Source organism: Lampetra planeri, chromosome 13 (genome assembly GCF_965212315.1).
Source record: "Lampetra planeri chromosome 13, kcLamPlan1.2.h2, whole genome shotgun sequence".
Classification (NCBI taxonomy): Eukaryota; Metazoa; Chordata; class Hyperoartia; order Petromyzontiformes; family Petromyzontidae; genus Lampetra; species Lampetra planeri.
The window spans coordinates 2,235,779-2,260,230 of NC_136119.1; the positions used below are offsets into that span (position 1 = coordinate 2,235,779).

Sequence of the window (24,452 nt, forward strand, 5' to 3'; positions counted from 1 at the left end):
TAACATCTCGCCACCGTGGCGCCCTCCATCATTTTTCCATTGATGGAGGTGGTTGCATCTGCCACGCCCTGTTAAAATAGACATGTCGAACATGTTTCGTGTAAATAGATGACTGCAGATACGTTCTCATTAAAGTATAAAGCGACCTTTTAAATTGAGTAGGCCAAAAACGATATGGGTTCATTAGAATAGTTTTTTTTTAAACCAAAACGTTTACAGTACACTTTAAATGTGTTGCATTTAATCTATGATAGCATTTTAGCCAGAAGGTACAAACAGGAAAGAAAGATGAAACAACGAAACGGATCCCAGGTAGTCTAACACATTCCTCCTGCGGAGGGAGCTGGTAGGAACGTTGGGTTGCTCGGTCAATGGCAGGGTCAACGGCGGTGTGGTGTATTCCGCAAATATGCCCGACTGTGAGGGCGGACACAAGCCGGCGTGAGTAGGTTAAACGTTGAGTTTTATAAGGGCACCACGGGGTGACCAGCCCCTCCCCTCCCTACCCAGCCTCACTCCTCCCACCCAGCCTTTCCCCACCCAGCCCCTCCCCATCCAGCCCCAACCTCCCCACCCAGCCCCAACCTCTCCACCCAGCCCCACCCAGCCCCTCTACACCCTTCCTCCCCACCCAGCTCCACCCTCCCCCACCCTCCCCACCCAGCCCCTCCCTTCCCACCCAGCCCTCCCCTCCCTGCACGACGGACACAATAATCCCCTGTGGGCTGGTGTAACCAGGAGGTTCCTACCAGTATTAACGAGGCAATACCAAGCAAACGAACCTCCAAACGAGACAGCCGGCAGTGGCACACCATTACAAACGAGGGGGTAGAAATGAGACGGGAGAATACAGAGGGAACAAGGCAGTGTAGACACAAACCTGTCAACCCCTTATCAGTGCCCCTACCTCATCACAGACCGGTTCAGACCTTATTGGTCACCACGTGGCTCTTATAAATCTCCTACAAAGTCCCATCATCACAAGGGAGAAACTCAAACACATAGACACATTTATTTTTGCCCGTATTGTGTCCTCTGTTGTTACAATGCCTGGAACACCCATGGGAACATATCAGCTTTGCTCACTGATCTCTTGCATACCTGTCAACCCCTTATCAGTGCCCTACCTTACTACAGACCAATTCAAACCTCATTGGTCACCCCGTGCCCCTTATACATCTCAACGTTCATCCTACAAAGTCCCATCGCAAGAGAGAAACTCAAACACATAGACACATTTGTTTTTGCCCGTATTGAAACGGCTGTACGGCCGTATGGACCTGAAAACACAATTCCCCTGTACAAGAATAGGGGGTTATAAACCTTATGGGGTTGACAGCGATGTAGAGGAGACGCACAGTCCAACTGAGAAAGACGACCGGGCTAGGCTCACGCCATGGATGACACAAACCCAGTGAACAAAATAATGGAGCTGTTGGATCAACGTTGAGCCGACGTTGGTTCAACGATTCCAACCACATGCTCATCAAGTGCCCAATGTTGGTTCAACGTTGGGGATGTTGTCTTTTTCTTTCCCTCTCCCCCCACAAAATATGTCATTAAATATCGACACAGAATCGTTAAGAATTGACGGATCGTTGGGTGCGGTGGTGCTGCAGCAATGTAAAACAAATCTCTCTCTCGCTCTCATCCTAAACGCGACGTGACGCAGCACAATAAAGGGGCAGATATTTTTTTGGTTCTAAAAAAAAAATCCAAACAACAGCTCAGACCACACGGGGGCAGTCGCCTCGCCCTTTTTGTACGACGCGATGCAGGAAGCAGTGACTGCAAATCCACCGCCACCATCATCAACACCGCCACCATCAACATCACCACCACATCAACAACATCAACGCCACCATCAACAACAACAACGCCACCACCACCACCGCTTACCCGCCCGTGGCCTCATCTCCACTGCACATTGAAGGTCTCTCGCCCCATCCTCCTCTTCCTCCTCCTCCTGCTGCTGCTGCTGCTTTGCGTCGTCTCCTTCTTCTGTATTTGCTCCCCGTCGTCTCCTTGGCCCAGTGGTGGTGGGGAGTCATCCGACAGGCAATCAAGGTGGTGGTGGTGGGGGTGGAGCGGTCGAGTCCGGGCTGAGTCACGCCGCAACTCCATGAGTCATCGTCTCTCTCTCTCGTCCTCTCTCTTTGTTTACAATCAGTGGAAACAAGAAGATGCTCGGTATAGTCGGCACTTTGCTTCGTTCATCAATTTTTTTAATGCTTTGCTTTATGTAACCTCCCACCCCCCCCCCCCCAAATGGAACGCTTCACGAATTTGCGTGTCATCATTGCGCAGTGACCATGCTAATCTTCTCTGTATCGTTCCAGTTTTACTGTACTGCCGGAGCAAGTACCCTCGTTCTCTCTCTCCTCCGAAACCTGGGACCGGAGTTCAACTTGAGCCCACCACCTCCCCCCCGGGCAACACGAGAACACGACAGGGAGCCCCTCCCCGGCACGACTTTGCTCGCTCGGTGTGACCCCCTTTTGGTGGGGAACGGCCGCACGCCCGTGAGTGAACTCGGTGCAAAGTGTCGCGAAGTTGGGTGCCCCCGTGTGCATTCGTCGACAGCGGACACGAGACACGCACGCCGCTGATATTCATGGCACACGCGATGCACGCACTGGCTGTGAAGAAGGGTAATTGGCCGAAACGTCGCCCATACGGTTTCTCCCCTCCCCCCTCCTCCTTTTAAGGCCGCAGTGTCATTGACGGGCGTGTTGAGTTTGTGTTGATGCTTGTGCACCTTTGCCAACGTATTATCCATGGAATAATGTCTAATCGCGTAGAGACTTTGTCAATCCACTGCTGGATAACGAGGGTCTCCCGCCCCCCCCCCGTCGGCGTGCTGGCCATTTGACCATACTTCACCAATAACTTAAAGGAGTGAACTTGTAATCATGCACTGAATATTTAATGCACTACAAACGATTGTGTACACACGTACATCGACTCCTCTACTTATGAATAATCGACTTACGAACTTACAGAGATACGAACAAACCTGTCCAGTTGCCCGTTCGGAACGAGAGTCGTAAGTTCAACCGCCGCGCAATAGAACATGAAGAACCAGTGGCATCTACAGGATATTATTCAACTTTTAAAACCATTCCCCGTGTTTAGTGTACATGCCATACAACATGCTTGTAATCGACAGAAGTCAAGTTGGACTTACGAACAAATCGACTTGTGAACAGACTTCTAGAACATACCACGTTCGTAAGTAGATGAGTCCCTTGCAATGTGTAATTCGTTCCCTGCATTGGAGTTCCTCATTTCACCGTTTGCCCCCTTTGCAGGTGTTATTGTGGAGACTGCAGATTTGGCGACATGAAGGCGCAATCACTTGGTGTTATTGTCGCCTTGCTTTTGGGAGGAGTGTGGGCTGGAAGATGCAAAGGTACCACCCGTCTGATTACACGTTGCATTTACGAATAGCAATAATTAAATACAGATAGTCCCTGAGTTACGACAGTTCGACTTACGATATTTCGATCTTACGATGGCGATACGACAAAATTATAAAATATTTTAAATTTCGCGCGGTAGGCAAACGCAGCAGCGTACGAGGTACGATACTGTGTTGGGACGCTGCCAGGATGTACGCATCTCCCGCCTTGTGTGATGCAGATAGGCTTGTTTCCTGAAAAAAACTTTCTATTAAATAGCAGTTCATATAGGTAGTCTAAGAATTTACCTTGTCTTTTATACTTTACATTTTACTGTGCAATACAGTATTGTAATTAATAAATACATACAGTATATAGTTTATAGAGTACGGTACTGTAAATTGCTCTGTTTTGCTAAATTATCTTCATTCTTTAAGACTCCTGGGTAGGCTAGGCCATCTTTGACTTACGATATTTTGACTTACGATGGGGTCGTCGTAACGCATCTCCATCGTAAGTAGAAGACTACCTGTACAGGTTGATAAACGTGAACAAGGATTTCAATAAGCACACGCTCTTAAAAATATACAATGAAGTGAACAACAGATGTGCTACAATCCTCTTAACACTCGGCCACTGCCACTATCGTTTCTTCAAAATACACCGTAAATAAACTCCTTTAAAAAAGTTTTTTTTAAACAACGCTTTTATTAACAACTTTGTTTAACTCACGGTCGAGAAGTACGTCAATGGCGCATGAGACACGCGGAGCCTACTTTTTGTGCGAACCGATTCCACAGTTTAGGGACCGTGGCATTTTTGACTTACACAAATATATATCTAATCTATGAAAGTAAATTTTTGTCTGTCCGTCTATCCATCTGTCTGTCCGTCTGTCTGTCTGCGCACGCGCGTTTTCGAGGGATTTGGCTCTCAAAACGTGGGGTTTACGTAAAAAAAATTAGCTGAGTACCCCACGCCGTAAGCCCCTTGCTTGGCATAGGTTATTCCGTTTTCCCATCCGTCAACTTTGAAGTAGTTAAGTTAACAATTGAGTGCGATTTTTATTTAATTATTTCCCTGGCCCGCTCCCCTCCTCTCCCCCCCACTCCAAATGTGTGCACTTACTACTATCGGGTTGGTAGATACTAATATTATAGCGCTTAGATAGTATGATTGTAATCTTGATTTGAAGCTTTCGTGACTGCAGGAATCCATACTCTTTGGTTCTTTCGGTAAAGTCACGTAGGTAGAAAATAAAATAAATCACGACGTTTCGGGAGCAACACAAGCGTCCGGCATCAGGTGGGAAAACATGGTCTGCTGCTGAGGCAGTCTGTTTTAAAAGGTTTGAAATGGGTGTAGCCCAAGGGTCATAAAGAAGTGGCCGGGGCTAATTATGTTAATGTGAGAAATTATCATGTAACTGTATGATTATAGCTCGGGCGGGGGGATGGTGGGGGGGTAGTGGCCCAGCCCCCAGCCTGGCAATGTGTCACCTCCTCTGGCTGGGCAATCTAGGCGAGGCCGCGGGCTCTGCACAGGACTAGGCTTCACCACGGCAATGTAAAGTACAATGTTATTGAATCTTTCGCTAAGAACTCAGGTTCATTGTTTACTATTATAAATCAAATATGTTGCCAGATATTACACTAATAATGTTTGTGTGCAAAAAACTAATTTTTCATTAATAGGTTGCTAAATATTTCCTTCTTTAGGTGTGTTTTTATGATGCTGCGAGCGTGTACTGCCAGTCTGTGCTGTGGCCTGCTGACTGCTCATTAATTAACGTCAGTGCACTGGCACTATTATCTACACTGCTAATTTTTCTTTTAGCCATTGTGAGTGTATGCCAGTCTATAATCTGTTGCCTGCTTCTTTACCTCACTCAGTGTACTGCCAACCTTTCATGTTGACAGTATCCTGCTTTTTCAGCTGCTGACCGTATTGACAGCTTTTTATGTCGACTGTAGCAATGCTTATGTCATTGAGTCGGCGTACTGGCAGTCTATAATCTAGACTGTAGCCTGCTTAACTTACCTGTGCGTACTGCTGCTCTTTAATGTACACTTAATTCAGCTTATTTCTTCAATGCATTTATATTGTTTCGATTGCGCATGTCACGCTATTTACTGATACGTAGTACTGCGATGCTGATAGCTGTGCCATCATCGGGGATTGCTGTGCACGTCGATGTGTGTGTGTGAGTCGATGTGTTGGTGTGTGTGAGTTGATATGTGTGTGTCAGTCCATGTGCGTGTGTGTTAGTCGCTGTGTGTGCGTGGCTCCATGTGAGTCGGTGTAAGTCCATTTCTTTGCGTGTCTGTAGGTCCATGTGTGCATGTGAGTCCATGTGTCGATACGTGTGTGATACCATCAGTAGGCTTAGCCTCTGGGTTGTTTTTAATGCTTTCGGAGTCCCTCACCCTTTGCTCACGTTCCTTAAGGACCTTAATGATGGTGAGCGGCCCCGCGTAAAACTACGTGGCCGTGAGTCAGAGCCATTCACTCTACACCTTGCAGTGCGACAGGGATGTCCTCTGGCTCCCACATTATTAGCATATATTTTGACCACGAAGTTTGTGAAGCCTTCAATGGCTGTACCGGAGGAATTCCCATCTGGTACAGATACAATGGGAGGCTGATCGATGCCCAGGTGCGGTCAAGGGATGGCTCCCTATTGCTCAACCATGTTATGTATGCCGATGCTCTGGTGATTGCTGCTCACTCAGAGGAGGAGTTGGAGACACTACTGCTGAACCTGGAGCTTGCCACTAAGAGGTTGGGCCCTTCTTCTTGGTTCTTTCGGTAAAGTCACGTAGAAGGGAAGTAATAAAATAATAAAAATAAAACATAGTAAAATAAAATAATTCTCACGACGTTTCGGCTACAACGCAAGCAGCCATCTTCAGGTGAAGAATGAGACACTGCCAAGCTAGGAGCTTATATATAAGCTGGGTTGGAGGTGGAAGAAGAGCGCCTTAACAAAAAGAATGTGCATATCAAGAGGAATTTAGCATATTCATGGGAAATGCGTAGGAGGAGGGCGGGGGGGTTTCAAAGTCATACTATGCCCATGCATTATGCAGGATCAGCAGCACCAAGGGAGGGTGCAGGGAGTAGCATTAACAAAGGAAAGGAATGTTAATAGTGTGCAGCTGCAGTTACTAAACAACCACGTAGAAAACTAAAGTATAAACTACATAAAAAACTAAAGTATGAACTGCATAACATCATCAGTATACTTACTATACTCTACAATAAGCTGAGTTACTAACAGCAAGCAATACATTACAATTCTACGTCGTAAAAATTATATAATAGGCTTCCATCTAAACTTTATTCTCTTACATCACACGAGCATACACCGTACTATATACTGCCATAGATAAACCCAACATTAAATTATATACTGTATTGCTATAAACCACTATGTATTATTCTACCCACCCTAATGTGTATCACACTGCTATATGTTTACTATACAATTACGATACTATATATTACTTTGTACATTGTATTAAGCATATAAATGTTATACTATTTGTTACTATACACTGTACCATTGACTGTCGTGTCAATGGATGAGTCGTGGGGTTGGGCCCTACCATCAGCCCCACCAAAACTAAACACCTGCCTGGGTTTTTTGTACCATCGGACAATCCACCCCCACAACTCACAATTGGTGATGGGGCAGTTGTGGAGAGAGTGGAGAGTTTCCCATACCTGGACAGTGTGCTCATGACCGGCTCCGGATTAACATCAGAGGTTTCACTCCGAATCAGTTGAGCGGCATTATCTTTTCATCGGCTGCGTAACGCTGTGTGGAAGCTACCTGGTCTCTTGCTCCGCGCGAAGCTCCAGGTCTTCTCGGCAACGGTCATTCCCTCCCTTCTTTACGCTTGCGAAACGTGGACCCCCCTAATGGAACATCTTCGCCAGTTAGAAACATTTAGGCTGGCCTGCCTACGATCCATCTTGGGTTTAACCAGGCTGGATTGTGTGAGGAGCTCACAAATCCTTTAAAGATCTGGACAAAGTCCCATTGGTGACCTCCTACGGCAGGCAAGGCTGCGTTGGCTGGGCCATGTAGCTCGCATGCCCAGCCATCGCATGCCTAAACAGCTTTTATTCCGCCGGGATCGAGGGGGCTAAACGGGCGCGGCACGGGCTAGAGAAGAGATGGAGTGATGTGGTACAGGAGAATGTGGAGCTGAGTGGACTTGTCGATGACTGGTACCAACGATGTCAAGATCGGCCTCTGTGGAGGAGGCTCGTGAAGGACGCTACTGGGCAGTTGGAGGCAGTCGCCCTCCAACAACAATGGAGGGCGGAGGAGCGACGCTCAAAACAACAAGCGGAGCGCCGGGTGGCTAAAGCACAGCAAGTTAGCACAGTAGGGGGCACAGGTGGTTCATCAGCCAGTCATCTCAGTCAGTCGACCCGTAGCACCTGAGTCTGCCCCGTGACCTCCTGCCAGCGGGCGTTCGACACTTCACGTGGCGTTAAGGTGCACATAGCCTGGCACAAGCATTGTGATGATGTCAACGAATGGCGGTTGTTGTTGTGTGTGTGTACGTACGTGTGTGTGTAAGTCCATGTGTGTCAGTCCATGTGTGTGTGTCAGTCCATGTGTGTGTGGCTCTATGTGCGTGTGCGAGTTGATGTGTCAGTCGATGTGTGTACGGCAATGTGTGTGTGTGTGACAGACCATGTGTGGTGTCTTAGTCCATGTGTGTGTCTTAGTCGATATGTGTGTCTTTGTAAGTCCATATGTGTGTGTGTAGGACAATGTGTGTGTGAGTCTATGTATGTGTGAGTCGATATGTGTGTGTAAGTCTATGTGTGTTTGTGAGTCGATGTGTGTGTCTAACTCCATGTGTGTGTCTAAAGTCGATGTCTGTCTGTGTGAGTCCATATGTGTGTGTGTGCGTGTAAGTCGATGTGTTTCTATGTGTGTGGGTCGATGTCTGTGTAAGTCGATGTGTGTGTCTGTCTTTTTCGCCAAGGCAACGCCGGGTACTTACCGCGTATAATCTATAATACCTTGACTTTAGGCATACTTTAATCTTGATGTGGATCCTGAAGTTCAGTCAAATAACTTTGGAGGAGATATTTCACGTGGTGTATTTCCCCTGTGGGTGTGTGTGTCAATGGATCTGTCAGTTTCTATGCATGATTCAAATACATGCAGCACAAAACTTAACTGCTGGCCATGTTGTGTTGGTTGATTTGGACGTTGCTGAGAAAAGATGGATTCCAATGGAGACAATTCATGTTTTTTTCTTGCTCGCTGTCGCCTCTTTCCGATAAAATGGGGTGCACTGCATTGTGAGATTTTCACACGGATTCTTTGTCTTGATTGAAAGACGAAACAAGTGTCGTGTAAAGATGGAGACCCAGTCTTCTCTGGAGGCAACACGTTTATTTATAATAACTGTAACGGTAACACAAGGTCCCTTACACAAAGGGGTATTGGCCCGTTCCACCAGATACCCTGGGGAGGTATAGCCTCCAGGCTAGTGTGTCCTCACTGGGATTACTTCCTCGATATAAGCCCTCCGGCTAGTGGGACCTAGGGGAGGCTAGCTGACCCGACCCATCCAAGGTCCTCGGGGTCCCGGCCACTGGTCCACTCGGTCCCGGCCCTTAAAAGGACGTCGGGTCCGGGGGTTCCCAGGGTCCGAGTAAATAATAAGGCGTCCAAACAAAATGTAAATTGCTTTAAAGTAGCGAATTAATTGATTAATTGATGCCGATTTTGATACAGGCATGCATTGTCACCGGATCTGAGTCCGTGTGCAAAATGTGGAATTGATTGGACAACGGGAAGTGGACGAAATTTTGATGACAAGATTTGACCACGACAAACAGAGGAATCAAGTTAAGTAAAACCGTTGAAAAAGTGGGAAAATATCTCATTGCAGGATCCCCTTGACAGTGTTTTAATACGGTATTTAACTAAGTTTTCATTGAAATGTTGTAATGTCCTCGCCACCTCGTGCTCTGAATGTGTCGTGCCGTCAACTGCAGGGGGCGCTGTGGCACAGCCGTGCGCCGCACAGAGCTTTGGCCAGAGCTCCGTGGTTTGCCGCTGCGACTCGAAAAGCTGCGACTCGCCCGAGCCACTGGGGCCGCTGGGACGTGCACAGGTGGCTCTGTACCAGACTGACCGCAACGGAAAGCGGCTCGTGCGAAGCAACTTGGTCTTCCAAGCTCAGCAGACGCAACCTGGTCAGTGCTGATATGCAGTGACGTGCATCGCAATAGCAATCGGCGGCAGCTAATATGGGGGGTCGATATCAGTCATCATAATCGCCATGAATATTGTTACGATCAAAACCAACACGATTGCTGGTTGAGGATGAATGTTGGTTCATTGAGCCAATTCAAAGTCAAACAAATACAAAGTCAGAGCATGACTGTTATTACAAGTACATTGACAAGTGTGTAAAATGGTGCAAGTACACTGACGCAAGTGAATGGCTAATAATGAACAGCGCCATGCGTTAGAACAACATTAAACTTGCTGATTGCACATTTTGTTGTCAACCACAGACCTGACCGTGAAATTAGACCCGACCAGAAAGTACCAAAAGGTGAAAGGTTTTGGAGGTGCGCTGACTGACGCAGCAGCCATCAACATCTTGAGTCTTCCACCGCCTGCTCAAGAGATGCTTCTGCGTGCATACTTCACTGAAGACGGTGAGCAGCGCTCATTTGACCCTCAATGTATTTCTTCTCTTGTGATGACAGCATGTGTAACGCCCCTGCTTGTTTTCCAGGAGCCGAATACAACATCGTTCGACTGCCGATGGCAGGATGTGACTTCTCCACTCGGCCCTACACTTATGCCGACACTCCCGATGATTTTGACCTCAAGAAATTCAGCCTCGCCAAAGAGGACATTAAGTACAAGGTTGGGGAAAGTTATTTTTATAAATGTTATTACATTTTCAGTGTTTCCCACCAATGAGCATTTTGCAGCTTTTCTTCCTTTTGCCCCGCTTAATTTGCAGATCCCACTGCTGAAGCAGGCACTTAGTATGTCTCAGCGCCCAGTGTCACTGTTTGCCAGTCCCTGGACATCGCCTGCTTGGATGAAAACCAACGGTGCACTTACAGGCAAAGGAACCATCAAGGGACAGCCTGGAGGTGTTTACTACAAGGCATGGGCCAACTACTTTGTTAAGTGAGAACACCTTATATTTTCAAAGTATACACACCCTCCAGAAAGTTGTTCACATGTGCTATGATTACTTATGGTACGTTGCTTTACTACTGCAAGTCGTTAAGGAGCATAAACCATCACGCAAACTCGTCATCCTCACCGTGGATTCTGGCTAACCATCGAACAAAGATGGTCTCTGCATCGCGCGCTTTCAGATGCACTTCTGCGGCCGTCTGGAATGCTCTTCCGATATTAGGGAGCCACTGGAGCTATGCACCTTTAAATCTAGATTTAAATCTAATTTCTTTAGAACTGCGTTTTGTGTTTAGTTTGTCCTATCCCCGCACCTCCGATTAGCACGGTTGGCTATGTACGGTGCGAAAGAAGTTCAACATACATACATACAGTGTCATTGAACGGTTTGCATGTGATAAAAAAATACTTCTGCAACAATGACACTAAGCATGTGTGTCCGTACTTGAAGGTTCCTGGATGAGTATGCCAAGCACAACTTGACGTTTTGGGCATTGACGGCGCAGAATGAGCCCACCGACGGCGAGTTCACCAATTTCACCTTCCAGTGCCTCGGCTTTACACCCGAGCAACAACGGGACTTTATCGCCATGGATCTGGGGCCTGCACTGCACGGGAGCCGCCACCACAGCGTACAGCTCATGATTCTGGACGATGAACGCATACAGCTTCCGCTTTGGGCACGAGTGGTGAGTCGAGCTTTGTTGATCCAAGGGGACTGACAAGTATTCTATTTCTGATGCAAAATGTTGAAAAATGTAAGATTTGAGTAAGTTGGCTTGGTGGATCAGATAGCCGACACTAACACTAACAAAACACCAAGTTGGCACTGCTGAGATTCTGGATTCGAATCAGGGCAATGGCCTGTGGTTCAACCTGTTTCTCAAGTGTCATCAGTTGATGATTTCAGTGAGGGCAACCAAAATATCCTGATTTTTACCAAAATGTGCAGTTCCAGCTCCGAGGACATTGATGGTTTGCCTTGCAACAGTAGGGTATTGAGCTGCACAAACAAGTGCGGATAACATAATCACCCTTACAGTCGTCATATAATGATGCAGTGGTGCACTTGGGCTATCGGTTATCAGGAATTATATGATCCCGATAGCACCATTGGAATACAATTGGAAAAAATATTTTTAAAATACAAAAAATGTAGGGTTTGAGAAATGCATAACCGCCACCTTTTGCATTTGAGAATATTGGTAAAACAAAACCACAGCATTTCTCTACAAACTGTCCTTTACAATCTGCAAGGCTTTGTGCAGAAAATATCAAAAGGCGTTTGTGTGATCTATGGCCATGTACGATAATCTCTTTGTATTAACTTCGAAAAATGGAAATGTTTGGATTGTGTACCACTACGTTTTCTGATACGTTTTATTTTAATAGATATGTTAATCATAATCAAATTACTTCAGGTGCTGGGAGATTCAAAGGCTGCAAAGTACGTGAGTGGCATTGCAGTGCATTGGTACCTTGACCTCATCATACCAGCCGAACCCACTCTCAGCCTGACGCACAACCTATTCCCGGAGCACTTTCTCTTTGCAACCGAGGCATGCGCTGGCTCCAATCCCTGGGAGAAGGCAGTACTACTTGGCAGCTGGGAGAGAGGCGATGAATACAGTCACGACATCATCCAGGTGCGAGCCATTTTTACGAGAAAAAACATTCAAGTGTACGTTTATTATACGAAACCATGATGCAGTTTAGAAATGTGTATCGATTATAAAAATAGCCAGGATAATCGCTTTCTTGTTTTGCAGGATCTAAACCACTGGGTGGTGGGATGGACAGACTGGAACCTAGCACTAGACCTCCAGGGAGGTCCTAACTGGGTGCAGAACTTTGTGGACAGTCCCATCATAGTGGACAGAAGCAAAGGTGTCTTCTACAAGCAGCCCCTATTCTACCACATGGCCCATTTCAGGTTTGCAAAACAATTACAGGCAACATTAATCCTTACTATGCTAGGCGTTTGGCGATAAACTTGAAATACCGTAGAACAGGCCCATCCCTAATGTGTTATTCTGGGTGAACAAAGAATTTAATGCCCCTTGAAAGTAAACCTCTGGTAATAGCCATGGCATGTTTTCTTTTGTTACCTATTATTTGACATGTGTGCATGACCCATTATATACCCCGCTTTATAACGTAACATTAAATTGGCTACAACTATTAAATATTATGTATTTATACATTTTCTATTGCTCTTACAGCTTTGCACCCTGGGCAAGTACTTTGATTGCTATCCCCTTAAGCCAAAACTGTGAATATGCTGCCAGTCTTAGCTTTATTTTGCATCGTGGTGCAGCGATCAATGATGGCATTAATTTTTACTATTTTCCAATTCACAGCAAGTTCATACCGGAGGGCTCTCAGAGAATTGCTCTGGAAACTAGTGGCAGCACAAAGCTGGAAATGGTTGCTTTTATTCGACCAGACGGCTTGGGGGTAATGGTCGTACTAAACAGGTGAGGAATTGCTGTACAAATAAACCTCAGTGACATCAGGCAAAATATAGGCTAGATGGAGGGGACGCACTTCACACTTTATTTCAAAGACATGGATTAGTTTCCAGTGCAATATGGGCACACCTCAATTTACGTTTGGATTGCGTTCTTGAAAAACCTGAACGTAAAGTGAAAAATCATATATCGAAACATATTTTCCCATAAGGTCCTATTATTTCGCCTAACATGCGTTCGAGAAATATTTTTCAGACCCAAATTCTACTAAAATAACTTTTCAACACAATATAATTTAATGCATAAATATGGAGAATAATAGATAGGTAATTCAAAGCAAATACTGTACAATAACTTAATAACCAGAAACTGGTGCACACAGTGTGATGATGCTACGGTGAGGGGTTGGGGGGGGTATTGGGAGGGTGGGAGAAGGGCAGGAGGAGCGTCTTCCTCCCCGTGGGGGGCATCAAATATAATAAGAGATGTAAACCAAAAGTCATGACGAACAAAACAGATCACCGTTAATCGAATTAATGTATATCGGGGTACACCTGTATTCATTCGGAGAAAACCCCATCATTATGCTAAAACTAGTCAATGTTATCGTTGGTATTTTACATGAGTTCATTGGTCATCTTGTGGCGTAAATCCTTGGTGGCAAATCCAGTTAAACTCATGGACGGGGTATTAATTTATTTATTATAAAAGTATTAATTTCTCGTTCTCGTTGTCCCTGTAGGACACCTGAAGCTGTCACCTTTACCTTGTCAGATCCAGACATTGGGTTTGTACAATGCACAAGTCTCGAACACTCAATTCAGACCTACATCTGGGGCCGATGAGAGGGTGGTGTTGAACATCACGAGTTGCATCATCATCATGTGATCTCCTTGGTTCAGAAAACCTCATCACTTGTCGTAAAATATGCATAATTGTCACGAGTGCCTGACTGATTTCACTTTTTGGTACAAAATGCCCAACTTGTGTTATGATCATGTTCACGTTGATCTTTTTTTAAACAAAGTTCTACTTGATTTGAAGCTTTCGTGACTGCAGGAATCCATACTCTTTGCTTCTTTTGGTAAAGTCACATAACTTTACCGAAAGAACCAAAGAGTATAAAGTTCTGCTTGCACAGTGGATGTGGAAAACTTGGGTTTGTTGCCGCCTGATAATTGTCAGAATAATAAATGCAATTTTTTTCTAAACCCAAATGAAAATGTTAATTATTTTACCGCAATTGCAAACAATATTTTAAAACATATTTGGAGCGGCTATACAACAATACTGTGTGCGTGTTCTAAGTAGTTTTTTCTTAGAAAACACTTAAGAGTAAAAAAAAACTGCCACCAGGCAGTTTACAAAACACAGGTCATTAAATAAAACATTTACACTTCTAAATAAGTAATATTTTAATAACTTTTTTTTAAACACGCTTTTATGAAATGTACGAGTAATGGTAGAACTCCACGACTCCAGGAAGTGGCCCCGAAGCTTGCCATTACGTAAGGGACCGTGGCCAATTACAGCCAACGTCAGTTGACCGTAGACAATTGGACCCAAGCCGAAAAACATAACATATAAAAAAGAATATTAAAAAATATATATATTTTTATGATAGAATATAGTATTGTCATCATTATGACATTAGTATACCAAGTTTGCAGTCGACACCACATTGGGAAGTGAAAACTGAGTTACAAGATTTGTGGATACAACGACAACAACAGAGTTAAAAGAAAGCGTGTAAAAACTTGGACAGTTTGTCAACATTTCAATGTGAATTTTGTGTTTAATAACACTTGCAGAATAAGCACATAAGTTTATACATAGTTATATACAGAAACAAAATACGAGTTATGAGTCTCCTATAATACATTATTGAACCCTGAAGAGCCAACCAACATTATTTTTATTTTTAAGCGGAGTTATGCGATGTAGAAAAAAAAATGAAACATCCTTTCAAAGGTGTTTAACGGTTGACAAAACCACAAATGTTTCATTTCAAAATAATCTTAACCAGCTATTGCAAATAAAGAACCAATTGCCATTTCCAATAAATCTATAGAATTTAAACAAAGGTAACGATGTATTTAAGTAAAAGCCGTACAAGTGTAAAGCACAATGATCAAACACTAGGCATACTTCAATTGGAGAAAGTGCATTTCTATCCAGTGCAACAGATTTCACATACTAGCAATAATGCATGTCTTCACCTTAATAAAGTTGGTCTCCAGTTAAAACATTCCATTATCAGACAATGATCTGGGTCGCCAACGCTTCGCTGATAAACCACTGCAATTTTAAAAACTCCGCATTTATAATTTTTATGTGGACGGTGAACCACATGTACCTTGTCCCTGTGTAGGCCATTAACCGAGACGTAGTACACAACACAAATCTTTTGATTGCACGACCATCGACACTCCCTGATCACATTTACCAGCAGCGGACATCTTTCATCACCTCTCCTCCGCCGTGTGCAATGCACACTGGCTCCTCTGCTGGGCCTTGGACAGCAGGCCTGAGAGAACGACGAGGCAACTGAGGGCCGCTAAGCTGACGGAAGCGGAAAAGGTGCTCCGTTCTCCGTCGGCGTGGAGGCCGTCGTGCTCGGGTTTGACATCTCCCGCCGCGCCACTTTGGGGCTCGCCCGCAGGTTTCCGTCCATCTGCAAAATGAACGAGACTCGATGCATTTTGATAATTAAAAAAACCAGATGTACTTGACTGCCGAATGTAACGTCACAAGTTAAACCAAACAAATGAAATTGAGAAATTGCAAAAATCTTGTTTCTTAAACAATTAGGTGAAGTCATCATGAAGTTTGAGAACCACAATTATTTTGCATCAAAAAAAGTTCAGTCTGGACTTTAAATGTTTTCTTCAAAAGAGTTCACTCATCATCATACAGTGGTGAAGATATCATTGGATATATTTAACCTTTGCTGAAACAAACGTACGGCCAACACTGCACACATTGGATGCATTGCTCTACGGTGAATATTGAAGGCAATCACATTTGTAAGGTCATTCCTTAGGCAAGGAAATGAGGAAATCAAGGTGAGGAAATGTATATGAGCAAGGTAAAGATATAGGGAAACGATAAGAAAGGTGGCAAGCATATGGAGTGGGGAAAATAATCATGCAATCAATAAAAAAAACACATGCAGCTATAGTACGAGGGTCGTGATTTTTTAAATTATAAATGGACAACACTACACAGCACTGCTAGCTCAAGCAACGCCACCTTTTCGATGAGGTTGGACTCCATGTTTACCAGCTGCGTCAGTTTGCGCAGTTTGGCATCCTGCTGATTGGGCCCTGCTGGGGACCCTGATAGGGGAAAGTTTACTTTCAAAAAGTCACAAAAGTGCAGGGAGAAAAGGAGAGTGTACTTTTTTGGGTGAAGTTTGGTTTAAAAATGGCAGGCTTTGTGGTTAATTAAAGGAAGACACAAACCCCCAAAAACAGTTATTGTAGATCTATATCTTGGCGGTGTCCAAGTCTGACAAGAGTTTGAAATTGTGTCAATGAGAATAGACGTTGTGTTTTAGTAATAAAGCTGCATCGCAGCTGCATTCGCAAATTAATTGTATTTTATTATGTTTTATTTTTTTATTATTTCCCTTCTACGTGACTTTACCGAAAGAACTAAGAAGATGAATCCCTGCAGTCACGAAAGCTTTAAATCAAAATTTAATAACAATTATGTTTCTCATAATTGAAGCTTCAAGCTCACGTCGGGCATTGTGATGCAAACAACTATATTTTCTTCAGTTACGTCTCTAAATAGCGAGCACAGGAGACAGCATACTCAAGTATGTCTTGTAGAAAGTTTACTTTCTTTATATTCGTAATCAACTTCTAACCTGTCTTACCACAAAGTCTGCCGGTACATTTCAGGTGCATGTCGTGCACTGCTGTGCGTGGCATCATCCAAGAATACAGTACCTGGGGCCTGTCCAGGGAAACACCTCAGTAGCACTCTCTCACAAAATGCACAGAGATTTTCAATGGCCTTGAGATGCAGTTGAAGTTTCTTGGTGAGAAGTGGGGCTTTCAGTAGTGGGGCAAGGTGACCAAATACGACCGCATCCAAGCTCGAGGGCCTGAAAAAACCAAAGGGTAGCAAACATGGTGAGAATTGCTGACACTTTTCATCGACATAATTTATGTTAAACCATCATTCACTAAATGTTTAATTCATTGTTGTGTCGATAATTTTCCTGCCAATGTTACTTGTATACAAAAACTAGAAAAGTTATAAACTCACATTTCTCCGAAGAAGAATGCTTTTTCACCCAGTTGGAAGGACAATAGATTCAAACACTCCTTGGCATCCCAGTATATCTGGATAGGCAATAAATTAAAGATAAAGTATTTAATTAAGCCATGTAAACACATCATGAGCTCTCATATGGTTAAGCTGATGGAAATGACTACAATATTTATCTCATTTAACTCTTCCTAGTAGAATGAAAAAGGCGATTTGAACCACACGAAGAATAACATGGTGGGCTGCCAATGTATGTGTGGAAAACGCTGACATTCAGCATTGGCTCACAAACCTGGGCTTCCATTTCGGCGAGGCTCATATACGGCGGGCGGCCCACGCTGAGCTTGAGGCGTGTTAGCGCCTGCTGGCTGGATCGGTATGGCGCGAACATGTTGAATGGGAACGGCATTGTCGACGCATACCACGGCCTCGTGACCCCCGTGTAGTTCTGATCGTCCACCCAAAATGTGTGAAGCTGGTAATGAACAAGTTTTGATTATGCAAGTCAGTAAGCATGATCTTCTCATGTTTGGTAGATTAACAAGTAAACCCGTAAAAACAAAGTTTTTCACTCTAAATCCTTTATATGCGTGGCGGCTAGAGTCCTCTCGTCCTCTGGCTTGAGATGGCTGCAATCTATGGGTCAGATGATTGTCTGCCAGTATTAAGCAATTGGTAATTAAATATTTAATTTGTTTTCCCTAAACAGTGTAAAATTTTTGAAAATTTTTTTCACAAAAATTAATTGTCACACACAACGAGTCTGTGTGGAAAATGTCAGCTCGATTGGATCACGGGAAGTGGGTTAAAAAACGAGCGAAAGATTTGCACGGTCCTAAGCAAGCAAGCGAACTTAATATAAAGGATTTAAAATATATTCGCCTGTGGAGGACGCGGGGATCGATCCCGCGACCTTTAGCATGGGAAGCGAGGGCGCTACCAACTGCGCTACTCCGCCACGGCCTGTGGAGGGGTTACGCTCTGGGCTCTTATACTGTGACGTTCAGGCAAAGCCAAGAATGAGTTATATTTGAATATATGTAAAATACATTTTTTTGCCTAAAAAGTGTAACATTTTGGGATTTTTTTTTCACGTACATTAATTGTCTGTCACAACGAGTCTGTGTGGAAAATGTCAGCTCGATTGGATCACGGGAAGTGGGTTAAAAAACGACCGAAAGATTTGCACGGTCGTAAGCAAGCAAGCACGCAAGCAAGCAAGCACGCGATCTTAATATAAAGGATTTAAAAATATCCATCTGCGAGGTAAACACTGCATGGCTGATATTGATTTTTACCACAAATATACTCACAAGAGCTGGTAAAAGCTTCTCTTCGATCAAAGCTACGAACGCCATGGTGTCGGCCCCTTGCTTAGGAGAAAGGTCATAGTCTGCATTGTATTGCTGAAAAGTAAGAAACATTTCCTGTAGTAATGCCTGCCAATGCTTTCTTAAATTATATACTTTATATTGATGTTAAATAAACAGTTCACAATACACGACAGTCATATTAGCAATATTTAACCCGCACATTACGCAAAATTGTGGTTTTTACATCATAAAAATGTTGCCTTATTTGAAATTACTAAATCTATTTTTCATTTTCGTGTGAAAGACCGTTGAAAATGTTCACATTAAAACTAATTAAAGATAACTGTGCTAACAAGACTTCACACAAAGTTAATTGATGAATCCGTAGCTAGGTATATATTAATTACGTGTGCTTAAAATATCCAAAACATTTACAGTGTCCTACTGTGCCGAGTATTTTAAAACAAGGTCAATAAATTAATAAATATTGAGGGGTGATGGCTGATAATATTCACTTGCTCAGTCAGGCACAGACTCGTTAAATTCACTATGCATTCTTCGAATCCTTGCCATATCTTCAGCGTACAGGATAACCACTTCTTTGTTAAACTTAGCCACTTTTTAAGAGCTGCTAAAATGCAATAATTACCCTTATATGACTGAAGCAAACCTTCTGACAGCAATGCCAACGTACCATTACTCAAACACTGTCACAGCAGCTCTTTTTCTCACCTCTTTGCGAAAGCAGTTGAGAATATTTAGTGGTTTGGAAATAGTTTCATCTCCAGATTTAAGGATAGGCAAACATCCTGTGAACACAACATATGGAACACATAACACATTCAGTGCATGTTAATGTTAAAAAGGCTTTTTTACAAAGACAGAAAAAGACCTGACCATGCTGTCACTGACCTGTCACAGATTCCCTTGGATTCCCAGTTTTCTTCAGTTTTACTGGTGCATTGGAAAAATGGGCATATGCCTGCAAAAGGATAATCAATGTCATTACACTATACAGTACGGTATTCCCTCGTTATTCACGAGCTTGCTATCCGCGATTCGCATCTGGAACTCTACACGACTGCATCGAGGCAGAGAAAAAAAGTGATGAGAAGTTATGAGATAAAGTGATGATGGGCAGCATCATCATAATTTATGTTAATTAGAACAATTTGAAATTGTCTTATAATTGTCATGTATTTCATAGATTATTTACATATTTATTCAAGATAATTCATTCAAAACATAGGTTTTCGTAGGCCAATATCATTGTTCACAAAATTGACTATTCACGAGCATCTCTGAAACATATCCCTCGCAAATAACGAGGGAACTGTATTGCAGCAAAGATAATTTACTGCCATAAGTACGTAGCTGAATATTCCAAATGGCTCTATATTATTTGTTTACGTGGTAGATGAACTTGCTACTCCAGGCCGAAATGTACTTAATCGGTTGAGTTTCATGATATTTTCTTTCCACGTTCTTCAAACTGCCCGGGTAAAAAATGCTGTTCAAGTCCTTATACGTAATTATTGACACGACGAGGTTTTGCTTCAAAAACTGTAATTTAGAATGTGTGCTTTAAAGGGAGTTTATTTGTTCTAGTCTGGATTTTAGAGATAAACAGGATCAGCTTTTTCTCCCAACCCAACAGTACAATGAGATAACAAAATACACGAACAGCCCTTTGTCAATCCACTGCTGTTTGAGGACCTCACCACGCTGGTCGCGGAGATTATTTGACCACATTTCACCACGTCGGTCTGTATTTATGTACGTAGCCAGCCGTGCTAATCGGAGGTGCGGGGAAGGATATATGCAAACGATTAGCAAAGATTCATAAAACTAATTATTAAAATAGATGCGGGTTGAAAGCGGGGAGCGTTAGCGTTGGACCATAGTACGGCAAGCACAAGTACTGTAGTATGTAACAGGGCCCCCCCCCCCTATGGACCACACAATAAAACACTAACCGTAGTCTGCGCTCCTTCATGTGAGGAATAGCAGAACTACACCAACTCTGAACTCCTGAAGCCGTCCTGTCGTGCCTACCAGACCTCGGCATTTAGCTTCTGAATATATTGCTACCACACGCAGTCCCGTCCGCCTATGCAGTACTGTACTGTGCAACCTTGAAACAGGAGCCGTCCAGCGTTGCGTTGAAATTAAATGCACCCCTAGTGCCCTCCCTGTTCGCACTGCAGTATATCGTAAGCACTGCAGACTTTGACCAATACGGCGTGACTGTATCAACTAGACAGGCCACTGCTAAATGTATAATCTCACTCGGTGAAACCCTCCCCCGGGTTGAAGGCGCAACCTCGAGAACGGGAGGCGCACGAACTGCGCACTTTCAATACAAACAGGCTGCGCGCAAAGCTGCCAGCAGCTGCGCGAATGCGTTAGCGGTCAATGCGATTAGCAGCGGACAAAAACGCCGCTAAATAGTTTTTTTTTTATCAGGAGGCTAGCTCTCATTAATTAACATAACTGTACATACAATCCTACACCACCCCGCCCCACACCTGTCAGTGGCGACTACCGCTGCAGTTGAACGCGACCCACAACGCAGGCCCACACACAACACCCATCTCGCTCCAAGCGGCCGTGGCAATGCCGGAGCCTCGGCGCTAAACGCCCTTAACAGAAGCGGCAGCAACATGAAGTGGCCGTGCGACGAAGGCAGGCGCGCTGTGTGTGCAACAAGACGCCGCTACCATGACGATGAGGCAGCCCGAGTCGACCGAGGGCAGCCCCCAGGCTCCCCGCCAGCACAGCAGCTCCATGTGCGCGGCGGCCATGGCGCGCCCGGCGGCGACCTTTAACCCTTCCTACTCCCCCTCCCACTCACCCCCCACTCCTCCCCCCGCCCACTGCTGCCCCACACTTCCCCCCCACTGCACCCCCCACAATCCTCACTACCACTCCTCCCCCCCACAATCCCCCCCCCACGATCCCCCCGCCCACTGCGCCCCCCACAATCCCCCCCCAGGATCCCTCCACTCCTGCCCCACTCCTCCCCCCCCACTGCTCCCCCCACAATCTCCCCCCCCACAATCCCCCCCCCACTCCTCCCACACACCCCCCCCCACTGCTCCCCCCCCCACTGCTCCCTCCACAATCCCCCCCACACGATTCCTCCCACTCCCCACTGCGCCCCCCACAATTCCCCCCCACTCCTCCCCCCCACTCCTCCATCCCCCCACCGTGGGGGGGGGGGGGTTCCTTAGGTTTCAATACGAACGGCGAGCGCCGCTGTCGGCAACGCGGCACCGTCGCCGCTCGAATCGTCGTCGTTGTTGCAAAACTACAGAAGTTGTGTGATATAGAATATGGCATCCACAACCATCGCTTTCAATTAAATGTCACAACAACGGCAGAACACACCCTCAACACGTGAATCAATAACACCTGCTATTAAAAGAGGAAAATCAAGTAAAAATAAGCGACGTTTCGGGCAATGACCCTTCCTTTATCACACCTGTCAACCCTCAACACGTGAATCAATAACACCTGCTATTAAAAGAGAAAAATCAAGTAAAAATAAGCGACATTTCGGGCAATGACCCTTCCTTTATCACACCTGTCAACCCATAGGGTTTCCGTATTCTTGTACAGGGAAATTGAGTTTTCAGGTACAGCCGTTTCAATACGGGCAACAACACAAAACAATTTAGTCATTTGTTTGTGTTTCTCCCTTGTGATGGGACTGTAGGATGAACGTTGAGATTTATAGGGGCACGGGGTGATTAGTAATAAGATAGGGCACTGATAAGGGGTTGACAGGTATGCAGATGTGTTCTACGTCCAGTCTATATTTTATCCACAACCATCGCTTTCAATTGAATGTCACAACAACGCCAATCAATAACCCTTCCTTTATAGCACGTAAATACAGTAGCACTCCAAACCAGCTCTCATACACCACTTCATTCTATAATGTGTCTGCCAGTCTGCCTTTAATAGCCACCGAGTAATGCATACTCTGTTTCGGCTTTCAGAGTTGTATCCCTGGGATGGATTGCTTCATTTGTTTAACCAACTTGTAAATGTGTATTTTTTAAAGCCTATAAGGCATATCACTCACTGTGTTTTGTCAGCAGCGGTAATCCAGCACTGTTGAGACTATGGTTGGTGGATCACACAATGTTGTGCAACTGGATTTCCCATGGGCGTCGAGGTACCATAACCCTGGCTTGCCAGGAGAAGGCAGTCCAGTAAAAAATTAACCCGTAAAAACAAAGTTTTTCACTATAAATCCTTTATATGCGTGGCGGCTAGAGTCCTCTCGTCCTCTGGCTTGAGATGGCTGCCACCTATGGGTCAGATGATTGCCTGCCACCATTAAGCAATTGGTAATTAAATATAATTTTTTATTTCCTAAAAAGTGTAAAGTTATGGAAATATTTTTTCACGAAAATAAATTGTCACGCACAACGAGTCTGTGTGCAAAATGTCAGCTCGATTGGATCATGGGAAGTGGGTTTAAAAACGACCGAAAGATTTGCACGGTCGTAAGCAAGCAAGCAAGTGAACTTAATATAAAGGATTTAAAAATAGAACCATCTCCATTGTTTCATCTGCATGAGAAACAAGTGTTGTTCCTTCGCACGCATAGGTTTTGTCCGGGTGCTTCGGTTTCCTCCCACATGCATGAACACTCATGAAATGGGCTGAAAACATCTTAATATTTAGAGAACCGCAGAGCTTGAGCAGGTGTTGGTGTCGGTTGAACGCCTGACTGCCTTCTCGATTGTCTGTGATTCCTCGTGCCCCTGAACTTTTCTCTCGCTCTCGAGTGAGCAATTACCATGTTCGTTACAAGTTGAAATTATTTTCCTATTATATAACGATGTGTCATGTTTTCTTTACAACCCATCTGCGGAGGCCATATCGCTTAAGTTCATTTTTTTAATAATCTTGGCCTCTCTAATCTGGTCAAACAGTACTGCTTTTCAGGTACAGACTATAACTATAACCCACTTTGCAGACTCGTCCATTTTTGCTAATTACCATGACAACAACAATGGTAATTTACACCCTGGAAGCAGCAGTGAATTACAAATGGTCTCCATTACAAACTAATTTATTTCAGCAACCACAATGGTATTTAAGTGCTCCAGTGCTCATATATTTTATTAGAGCAGGAAACATTTATTACAGAATATTTTTTCCAAGCCCTTATACAATTAAGAGTAATTTTATACCACAACATACGCTCGGCTTCTATGAAAACAAAGTAGAAATAACTCAGCTCATTCGGATCCGCATGTATTTGTATAAGTTGAGTAATTTACCATTTCCAGAATGGTTTTGTTTGCATTTGAACAGCCACTACTGGCATAGTGGGCCGTGATTTATAAATTAATTTTACAGTCGCATCCTGATTATAACTATAATAAGGGGGGATTGATCATAATTTTCTTACTTAAACTCTTATTCGGTATGTTCTCAATGCATTTATTTGACAAAATAAAAATTATTGCAGTTTGTGTATCTTACTCTCTGGTTATTTTGGTTAAAATCAAGACTTTGTGTATCCTGTTTGTGAATAAGATATGTTTTTTAAAAGGAAATATACATTTGTATTATCCTCGCTTTTTTCAACTATTAAACAGTACGGTACTTGTTTGAACACAATGTGAATTAGAAACCCAGTAATTGTGTTTTTTTAAATTATATTGTGATTTAAGCTGTCCACGTGTATTTCATAATTATATATTGGTAGAATATATGGTAGAATAGCTTGACAAACATTTTCAAAGGACCTACCAACTTA

The 24,452-nt window shown here is 44.1% G+C and overlaps 2 protein-coding genes and 1 pseudogene across 3 annotated transcripts; 1 reads left to right on the forward strand and 2 right to left on the reverse strand.

The window, feature by feature from the left end:
* Positions 1 to 1,777: 1,777 nt before the first annotated feature.
* GBA1 (glucosylceramidase beta 1) lies at positions 1,778 to 14,287 on the forward strand. Its single transcript, XM_078599844.1, has 12 exons — positions 1,778 to 1,933; positions 2,340 to 2,522; positions 3,312 to 3,412; positions 9,435 to 9,635; positions 9,960 to 10,106; positions 10,187 to 10,320; positions 10,421 to 10,593; positions 11,057 to 11,294; positions 12,027 to 12,251; positions 12,375 to 12,538; positions 12,966 to 13,082; positions 13,819 to 14,287. Exons 3-12 carry the CDS (start codon positions 3,343 to 3,345, stop codon positions 13,919 to 13,921), a joined length of 1,572 nt encoding a protein of 523 aa, XP_078455970.1. The 5' UTR covers positions 1,778 to 1,933; positions 2,340 to 2,522; positions 3,312 to 3,342; the 3' UTR covers positions 13,922 to 14,287.
* On the reverse strand, positions 2,267 to 2,360 carry LOC144722170 (U6 spliceosomal RNA; annotated as a pseudogene).
* Positions 14,288 to 14,851: 564 nt separating the features above from the next.
* Positions 14,852 to 21,511, reverse strand: LOC144721903 (metaxin-3-like). 2 transcript variants are annotated; one of them, XM_078599846.1, is made up of 9 exons: positions 21,391 to 21,493; positions 19,583 to 19,652; positions 19,403 to 19,479; positions 18,671 to 18,763; positions 17,650 to 17,832; positions 17,355 to 17,431; positions 17,033 to 17,190; positions 16,329 to 16,414; positions 14,852 to 15,750 (listed from the first exon to the last, which is right to left on the reverse strand). In XM_078599846.1, exons 1-9 carry the CDS (start codon positions 21,472 to 21,474, stop codon positions 15,634 to 15,636), a joined length of 945 nt encoding a protein of 314 aa, XP_078455972.1. In that variant the 5' UTR covers positions 21,475 to 21,493; the 3' UTR covers positions 14,852 to 15,633. The 2 variants fall into 2 exon arrangements, with proteins under 2 accessions (XP_078455972.1, XP_078455971.1); XM_078599845.1 differs by lacking the exon at positions 16,329 to 16,414 and having other exon boundaries at positions 21,391 to 21,511.
* Positions 21,512 to 24,452: the final 2,941 nt, after the last annotated feature.

What these genes read in the sequence shown, in the direction of transcription:
- GBA1 (XM_078599844.1), top strand. Translation starts at nt 3,343, where the DNA reads ATGAAGGCGCAATCACTTGGTGTTATTGTCGCCTTGCTTTTGGGAGGA. An exon ending in AGCTCAGCAGACGCAACCTG is followed by an intron (nt 9,636 to 9,959) that starts GTCAGTGCTGAT and finishes TGTCAACCACAG; the next exon opens with ACCTGACCGTGAAATTAGAC. An exon ending in GTAATGGTCGTACTAAACAG is followed by an intron (nt 13,083 to 13,818) that starts GTGAGGAATTGC and finishes TTGTCCCTGTAG; the next exon opens with GACACCTGAAGCTGTCACCT.
- LOC144721903 (XM_078599845.1), bottom strand. Translation starts at nt 21,474, where the DNA reads ATGGCCGCCGCGCACATGGAGCTGCTGTGCTGGCGGGGAGCCTGGGGG. An exon ending in AGAAGCTTTTACCAGCTCTT is followed by an intron (nt 17,833 to 18,670) that starts GTGAGTATATTT and finishes GTTCATTACCAG; the next exon opens with CTTCACACATTTTGGGTGGA. An exon ending in TCGCCGAAATGGAAGCCCAG is followed by an intron (nt 17,432 to 17,649) that starts GTTTGTGAGCCA and finishes TTGCCTATCCAG; the next exon opens with ATATACTGGGATGCCAAGGA.